This window comes from Chelonia mydas, chromosome 7 (assembly GCF_015237465.2).
Source record: "Chelonia mydas isolate rCheMyd1 chromosome 7, rCheMyd1.pri.v2, whole genome shotgun sequence".
NCBI classification, from domain to species: domain Eukaryota; kingdom Metazoa; phylum Chordata; order Testudines; family Cheloniidae; genus Chelonia; species Chelonia mydas.
The window spans coordinates 119,191,049-119,200,374 of NC_057853.1; the positions used below are offsets into that span (position 1 = coordinate 119,191,049).

General features: G+C 50.3%; 1 protein-coding gene across 2 annotated transcripts in view; it reads right to left on the bottom strand.

Moving 5' to 3' along the window:
• CNNM2 (cyclin and CBS domain divalent metal cation transport mediator 2) overlaps positions 1 to 4,040 on the bottom strand; it is a 183,804-nt gene extending 179,764 nt beyond the window's left edge. For both annotated transcript variants that reach the window (XM_037904181.2, XM_007057854.4), the window contains exon 1: positions 2,354 to 4,040. In XM_037904181.2, the coding sequence (XP_037760109.1) occupies positions 2,354 to 3,929 (1,576 nt within the window). In that variant the 5' untranslated portion in view covers positions 3,930 to 4,040. The remainder of the gene's footprint in view (positions 1 to 2,353) is intronic.
• Positions 4,041 to 9,326: the final 5,286 nt, after the last annotated feature.

Here is a 9,326-nt window from a genome sequence, read left to right on the forward strand (position 1 = left end):
TTAACAACTCTCTTCTTGTTCTTTTTTCTTTATAGTAAACCTATAGTTTTAGACACTAAAGGATTGGCTGGCAGCGTGGTATTTTGGGTAAGATCCAAACCTATACTGACCTGGTAAGGTGGCTGACTCTTTGGGGTCAAAAGAACATTTTGTAAATGTGAGCAGAGTTTTTTAAATAACTTCTCATCATACTGGACCTATGTGCTGATTGTGAGCCAGAGAACTGGAATGCAATACAGGGGGCTGTGAGATTTCTTTTTTGCTTCTTGATAACCAATGTAGGGGATCAGAAGCACAGTTTGTGACTGGTTGGGGGAGTTAACTTCAGTGTTACTCCCAAGACTGGTGGGTATCTGCTCTCCCTTTTGCAGCCTGCCCTTACCTTGGCAATTCCAGTGACGGTTGCTCTAAGCACACTGGGTCACAACCTGTGCTGGTTAATTTCCCCATGTATACAAGTCCTCAGTGACTACAATGGAAAGATCTCCAGAGTACGTCTACTAAGATACACAAAGGAAGCAAAAGAGAACCTCTTTTATCATAATCCTCATGAATCACAACAGGGAATATTTGGTCACCCACACTGAAAGAGCTGAAATTCTCAAATCTGCTTCTCTCAACAACCAAACAAGGAACCACATGCTAGCAGCAGACTGGTGGGATTTCAATTCCTTCAGTGAGAGAAACAGCGCTTTCAAAGTCATTTTGACTCCTTGATAGGCACACCGCTACTCAACCAAATTTAAGACCATGTGACCCTGACCTTGAGTCAAGCAATTAAAGAGGACTGAATGGCCTTATAGAAAAGAATACTATTGCTAAGAAATGTGAAATCAATATTAACTAGCCCAGAGTTAAGTTTTGAAGCTAGACAGCACATAATTCAATTTCCCAAAGCTCTTTTACACTAGAGAATCTACAAGTCAAAGAGTCAGGAGACAGGCGAGTCGCTCTTCCCCCTTGATCAGCTCCAAAACCACTGGTAGGAAATGGACTGTAAAGCTTCAAATTACTAGTTCAAGTAGGCAAGGTGAACAAACCAGACACTTACTAATGTTTACCAACTAAGATAGCTCATTTGTTTTTAATCAAAAGGAAATCCAAAATTTGCAGCTTATGGAGTCTGCCTTTAAACCACAATAACCGGGTTAAATTAGAAATCAAAACATAGGGATCATTTAAAGCTTAGCACACAAATCAGATGCTGAACAGAAATTTAAATGACAGAGCTTATTGCCTAGAAAAATCCCAGGTGCAATTTACAGAGTTCATCTAAAGTGCAGGAGTTACCATGAGAAAAGGTTAACTCTAATATTCCCCTATTTACCTGGGCATAATGCTCCAAAGAGCTCCTCCTTCAGTGAGGTTATCTCCCAGTGACTGAACTTTTCAGTAGTACTTTGATCACAGCTCCCAGGGTATGACAGACTTCAGGAGATCCACACTGCTCTGCGTTTCCTAGCAAGGGTCTCCACAAACATGCAATTAATTTAGAACTTCATTTCCCAGCCCTTTGGAAAAATTTCCCTCCACAATGTAAGCAGCCGCTCTATTACTTTACAGAGGAACAGAGTTGAAACTTGCTGTGCCATTGTTTATGACAAAAGAAATCCAAAACAGGACAGATGTGTCTGCCAGGAAAACTTACCCCACAACTAAGACAAGATTGGAAATTCCTGGGGTAAACATTACAAAACTGCAGTGTAGCTTTGATCCAACATTTAGACAACCAGTACACGGGCTATGTCACACACCAGGACGTGTAGATCAGTAAGGATTGTGCATACACGCGGCTACCAGGCAAAAGACCGGAGGGAAGGGGAGTGGGGGGGGGGGTGTAACCCTGGCGTGTGGCATTAACAAGCAAGTATAATATAATTGTAAGACACGTGCAAAAAGCCCTGAAGCTATTCATGAGCTACAGACCCTAAACCTCAATCAGATCAGCTGGGCGAACTAACACAAACAAGCATGGCACAGAAATAGCCCAGCTGAATCTATGAATGAAGTTTAAAAGCCTTGTTTATCTCAGCACGTGTGCAACGCCCAGAAGCTTTTAGGGCTCTCAGACTAACTGAAAGAGAGTGTGGACCACAAACAATTGGGGGGGCTGCAGATCCATATCAGCAGAGCTCCTATATGTGCACATATAAATGGGGGGGCGGGGGGGACAGAAAGAGGTTTACCAGGAGCCCCACATCTATGCAGACCCACACATTAGCCTTTGGGGAAGGGGGATAGACAAATGCCCATCTCCAGCATACTCCTCTACTCTCAACCCAGCTTGCTAGGGAGGGTAGCCACAGATGCCCTCAGGGCCCCCCCCCCCCATTCTCCATGGCTATGGCCCCACCTTTCTTGAACTCCTCCAGCATGGCATCAAGCTTGGTGTCATTGAAGACAAAGTGCAGCGGGTGGTTGTAGAAGCGAGTGATGGTCTTGAGCGGGGTGCAGTCATCTGGGTCCACAAAGGCCAGGTCCTTGACGAAGAGCAGGTCCACAATGTTGGAGCGGTCGCCCTCAAAGACAGGGATGCGGGTGTAGCCACTCTCCATGATCTCAGACATAGTGTTGAAGTCCAGAACAGCCTCGGCGGCAATCATGAAGCAATCTCGGAGTGGGGTCATCACATCCTCCACTGTCTTGGTACGCAGCTCCAGCGCCCCTTGGATGATGTTGAGCTCCTCCTTGACCAGATCGTTGTAAGGGTCGGTGACCCGCAGCATCTCAAGCAGCTTCTCACGGTTGTAGACAGTGCCGATCTCCTGGCCCAGCACACAGTCCAGCAGCTTGCTGACAGGGTAGGAGGCCGGAAAGGTCATCATCATGAAGAACTTGGTGAGGAAGATGGTGTTGGCACCCACAGCCAAGCCATGACGGGAGCAGATGGCCTGTGGCACAATCTCGCCGAAGATGACGATGCCGATGGTGGAGACCACCACGGCCACCAGCCCGGAGCCAGCGATGTCATCCAGTAGGATGGTGAGGGTGGTGTTGACCAGCACGTTGCCCAGCAGCAGGGAGCACAGCAGGTAGTTGCCCTGGCGGCGCACCGGCTCGATGCGCTTGGCGTAGTTCTTCTCCTTGTCCGTGCCACAGTTCTGCACGATGCGCAGCTCCATGGGGTCCAGGGCCATGAGGCCCAGGTTGAGGCCGCTGAACATGCCCGAGAGGCAGAGGAGCAGGGAGATGAAGATCACCTGCAGCCAGAAGGGCAGCAGGAACTTCTTCTCCTCGCCCACGATCATCTTCGTGTCCTCGCCATCGTGGTAGATCCAGGTGGTCTCGGTCCAGGGCGGGGGGCCGGCGGGGCCGTCGGCCCCGACCAGCCCGCCCCCGGGGGGGCCGGCGGCCCCCAGCGCGGCCGGGCCCGACACCGAGGTGCACAGGTAGTAGGACTTGCTCTTCTCGGTCTTGCGCAGGGGCTTGATCTCGATCTCGATGATGCCCGAGGTGCGGCGGTTGAGCACGATGTGCGGCAGGATGATGATGTCCGAGGTGCGGATGCCGCAGCGCTGCGGGGAGCTGCTCTCCGGCGGCCCGTCCTCCTGCTCGGCCGGCGGCCGCCCGCCCCGCCGCCGCTCGTGCTCGGTGAAGGCGATGCGGGACCAGGTCTCGTTGTTGATGTTCTGCCCGTAGACCCGCAGCTTGACCCGCGTCCGCTCGCTCACCCGCAGCGCGCCCCCCTCCATGAAGGAGACGTCGTCCGTGTCCTCCAGCCGCAGCCCGATGATCACCGTCTCCTCCGCGTCGCCCGGCGCCCCGCCGCCCCCGGCCGAGGAGGAGGAGGAGGGGACGCCGGCGGCGGCGGCGACGGCCGGGGGCTGCTCGCCCAAGCAGCCGCTGAGGAGCAGCAGCAGCAGGACCCGCGCCCCCCGCCCGCCCCCCGCCATGTTCCGAGCGGGCAGCGCGGCCGAGCCCAGCGCCATCTTTAGTCAGGGATCAGAACCGCCGGGGCCAAACATAGCGGGACGGCAGCATCCCGCGGCGGCGGCGGCAGAAGCTGCCTGCGAGAGCTGACAGGCGCCGACTGCCGGACCCTGAGGGGAGTCGCTTCAACCCCTATCCCAGGGCCGGAGCCGGCAGCGCGCGCGGCCAATCAGGGCAGGCACGGGACCAGCGGGCGGGGCCCCGAAGCCGCCCCCCAGCCAATGCCGAGGCGACAGGGGCAGGGCCCTGCCGAAGCCTGCCCCACCCCCTCCTGGCTGAGTTTCCAACCGGCGAGCGCGTGACTCCTGTGTGTATGCGAAAGGGAGGAGGGGCGTGGCAACCGGAACTCTGCGAGCCAATGGAAGAGACTCTCTGCCTCAGGGGGCGGGGACTGCCAGGGGAGCGACCCATGTAGGCGCGTGCTCTTCTGCGAGTGTGTGCCCGAGCGGAGCTGGCGCGTGCTGGCAGGGAACTGGACGGGGACTTGGTAGCACCGGGGCCCAGGCAACCACCCGCCCCCAGTCGCCTTCGGCAACGGCTCTTTAGACGGGTCTGAAGCTTGAGTGCATCTGTCTATCAATGCTTCATGCATTCGCGTGTGCAAGCGTGCATCCGTCTGTGCATCACGCCGCTCCATGCACACTATGGCTCACGCACAGACCTGCAGACCTCGGCCTGCGGAGCCTTTGCAGCGGACCATGGAACACGAGCATCTCCGTACACGTGCGCCTAAAAACGCATCCATATGACTGTGCGACTTAACGCTGCATCCACACGTGCGTGCAGGTAGTAGATGCTTCTGCTCGTGTGTGCGGCTCTCCCTTTTGCGCATGCATCTATAAATCCATCTCCTTAACCAACTCTTTATTTACACTGAGATAATACACACGGGCTTTACTGACCTCCCCGCCTCTGCACGTGGAGCTGGGATGTAAGTCCCGTTTCCAGCGGGCATGCTCACGCTAGCTGCCCCCGCTCAGCTACCCACAGCATAGAGGCAGGTCTGCATTTATGGCAGATGGCCGGTCCCGGTGCTCTGCCTTTGCTATCACAGCCACGCTACTATTTCTAGCGTGTTATCTGGATGAGAGAGCTAGCGCCAATATGTCTGCCACAGCTGCCTGGGAATCACATCCCCACTTCCAAGTGCAGAGGTAGCCTTTAACACTTTGCGCAATCATCCGTTTAGTAAATCCGCGTAATTCTGCAGGGGTCTCTCTACTAAGCTATTAAATGCAGGCAGCTATCCATCCATCTACTGTAAATGTGTGTCAGCCAAAGAAGCAGAATTAGAAACCGGAACGGACAAGAAGAGTCAGCTATTCAGATACCAACCAGCAGCTCCTGCTATTGCAAAGTGAAATCGCTGTAGCTTGCCTGAACATCGCTCCTGCTGAGGTATGGGGAAGGGACAGAAGCTTCCCCGGCTCCAGTAACTCTATTTTCATTCATTGGCTCGGTGTATATTACGCTAAACCCTTTGCGATAAGCAATGCTGCAGTCAGAGCTTGGGTCTACCACAGGACGGGATGCGTGATCAAGTACTCCTTTTCTTTTTGTGATCGAAAGGGTTATTGCTTTGGGGTGTGTTCCTCACAGGACCAGCAGTAGTTTTAGCAGTTCTCCAGCGCAGAGGCTCTGAATGCTTGTGATAGTTGTGCAGCTCCCCCTAGTGACAACAATAAGTATTTAAAAATATGGTTAACATCCATAACACTTTACAAAACAAGAACAAGGAGGAGTCCGGTGGCACCTTAAAGACTAACTGACTTAAATCTACAGCTCACTTCATCGGATGCACGAAAGCTCATGCTCAAATAAATTGGTTAGTCTCTAAGATGCCACAAGTACTCCTTTTCTTTTTGCGAATACAGACTAACACGGCTGTTACTCTGAAACCTGACTTAAATCTGTTAGTCTTTAAGGTGCCACCGGACTCCTCGTTGTTTTTGTGGATACAGACTAACATGGCTACGCCTCTGATACTTGGTACAAAACAATGCGTCTGGCATGATCCCTGATAAGGGAACAGAAATAGAGGGGAAGGAACCTGGCTGAGGTCACAGACCATGTGCTGGAAATATTTCAGCATCTAAGACCTTTGTTCCAGTGGAACAAACCAGGGCAGCTACTTTCTCAACACTGGGCTATCTAATGGCTCCAAAGAGGGCAATACCACAGCATGAAGCTGTCAGCACGGGGACATCTTTGGCCCCACGTTCAAAACATCTGATAGTCTATCCTATGAGGATCCATTGGTACCATCTCAGCTGGCCTCAAACACAAGGGCAAGAAAAGAAACTGCAAAAGGTCTCCAGTGTCAGGCTATGCTGAGCCTTAAGTCTGAGAAGGAGAAGAAACATCATAATGAGTCCAGGAAGCATACTGCTACAATTCCTGTCACAGTAGCAGAGTGCTGAGGGCCCCTTCATCTTTTCCTGAGCTGCCAGTCTTGAGGTGGCAATGTTAGTTTCTTCATTAGGTGGCGGGTGGGTATCTTCAAACATTGCCAGCTGGGCTTATTGTTATATCCCAGGGCAATTGCTCTTCTGGGAGGGGTTGAAGTCATCAAGCACCATCTGCTCCAGGGATCAGGAATGAGTCTTTATCAAGATCTCTGTTCAGCACATTGTACATGGGCAGCCATGCTGCTGCTGCAGGAGGTGGGCTAGGAGCCTCAACAGGACAACTTAGGGCAAGGATGATTTGGCCCTTCCTGATCACTCTGCTTATACGTTGCATCCAGTGGTCTATCCTGTGACCGTCAATTTAAATTGTGATGCCTATGGAGCAAAGACCATGCCAGAGTATCTATTTGGACAGAGCTTAGCACAGTGAGGCTCCATTCCGGGTTGGGGCTTCCAGCTGCTGTTGTAACTGTGATGCCACTAATAATTACTAAGGATAAAAGTCAAGTAAGAATAAACAAAGGAAACAATTATGCCGCAGATCAGAAACCACAATGTTCAACCAGCCTCAGAATGACTAGTTAGCGAAGTTCAACATTAAATACAATGGTTCAGATGGCAACTGGTCATCTGCATTAGACACAAAGTGTATTGACTCCATACTCAGACACATAACTTTCTGCTCATATTTGTTTAGATCCAGCTATAAATTGCAATCTCAAACCACACTGTACACATCAGATTCAGCTGCTTGTAATGAGATCCTTAGCCAAGGCGTGTACAGAATTATATTTTGCGTTTTACGTTAATTTGTAGGTTAGTTTAACTGAAATTAAAATGCATTTCCTTTAAGTACTGCTGGTGAAAAGGGTTGTTTTGGCAGTTCTGGAGAGTGAACCCTTCTATTTAACCAGTAAATGTTGAGTTCGCACTTAAGCTAGGTCAGAGGATGAAGGGTAGACATGAAATAGGTAGATGCTAAGAAATGTTGTTTCCCCAAACCAGCCAACACTTGTGACAAAAGACTGCTCACCAGCCAATAGTCAACTGTGCATCATTTCCAGGTATTAAGGGTCTGATATTTGTTTAGCTTTGAGCTGTAGCAGAGGTCTCTGATTACCACCTGCCAAGCTATTATCAGCAGGCACAAGACCAGTGACAAGATTTCTAACCAAAGCCATTCTAACCAAAGTCAGGCTGCTATCAAGCCCTCCATGCAATGAGGAGTTTGCCTCTCTTCCCATGGGTGTTTCACTGTTATTTCTCTTCTTGTGCTTTATCCCTTTCTCCTCCCTCTGTCTCACATGCTGCTCATCTCACGCACTGAGGACCTGGCCTCTTAACTTTTCCTCCTGGCCTGTTCTCTGTTTCTCTACCCACAGAACCCAAATGCTGTCCCTGCCTGTCTTCAAACCTCTCATTCTCTGCTCCTTCAGTTCAAATGGACTAATGCAGCTTCCCAACTGCCATTACCAGAAATTTCTCACAACTGCCCAGTTCAAATTCCACCCTCACCAGCCATGCCTGGCTCCCCGATTTCAGCCTGTGACCCCCACCTGCCACTTCCTGCTCTCCCAATTCAAAATGGTTCTCAACTGCCACTCGTTACTTCTCCAATTCAAAGGCCAGGCTGAGGTCCCCCACTTTGAGTTGAGACTCTCAAATGTTCACACCCAGCTGCCCAAATCATCCTCTCAAATACTCCCCTCAGCTGCCCAGTTCAAACAGCCCAATTCCCCATCTACCCCCCTCACCGCCCAATTCAACCAAAGCTTCTCCATTCAAAAACTCTGTCCCCCCCAGTGGTCATGCCTGTCACTTCTCTCATCCTAATTCAAACTGTCACTTTCAACTGGCAAACGCAACCTCCCATTTGACCAGTTCAAACTGCTAAGGAACCTTTCGGTTGCAGAGCTACTCATTAAAGGGGTATCACCTGAAACAGCCTACTGGATTTTTGAACAATAGGAGAGGAAAAACATAGGACTCCAGCTGTCCCCTATTTATCCATTAGGATGCAGGTTTAAATTAACTGACCATAGTAATTAGTTTCCTGGAATCCGTTTATTTTGCAACATTTTAATTATCTGGTTCTAGTAACAGATGCCTTTGGAGCTTTTCCTGGCAATCCCACTGTGTCCATTCATGGCGCACGAAAGTATGATGAGACCAGTACAGCTATCATCTCAGCACAGCCCACACACACAAAAAGGAACTTAAAAGGAATCTCCTGCTTTAATGAGACAATGCACAGTAATATGGGTGTTAGGAGCAGAGCTGGGCTAAATTTTTCACTGACCAGTTTTGGCCAAAATATTTTTTTCAAGACTTAGGTGACATTCACAAAATGGGAGGAGGGGGTGGTAATGCCTCCCTTGTAACCTTTAGCCCAGTGGTTAGGGCACTCACACAGGAACTAGGACACCTCAGTTCAATTCTCCACTCTGCCCCCATTTCCACACAAGGAGAAACATAACCTGACATGCAGATCAAATGATGGGTCGATGACTTCATCTGTCTTGGAAGTACAATATGTACCAACGGCCAGTTCACTAAAGAAGGGAAGGCAAGAACTGGCAAAGACAGTGGCTCAGTGTCCTGTTTGTCAAACATCTGGAAGAAGAAGGAGAAGAAGATACATCTACACACTAAAATTAAATTGTACTACACTCTTGCCCTCCCAACAGTACTGAATGCCTCGTTGTCTGGCACATGGTGAAAGTACGGACCAGGAAGCTGAATGCCTTTCACCAGCGTTGTTTAAGAATACTGGGAATTCCTTGGAGAGATCGTGTAACCAGTGTGGAAGTGTTGCACTACATGGGTCAGTAGGCTGAGGACTTAACAATCAGACAGACAGCTATGGTAGTCTGGCCATGCCATCAGGCTACCCTGTGGCAGAAGCACAAGGTACACCTTAGATTGGATCCCATCTGGAAAGAAGAGACGGCGTGGGGGACAAAGAGTGACCTCTCAAAGCATGATACA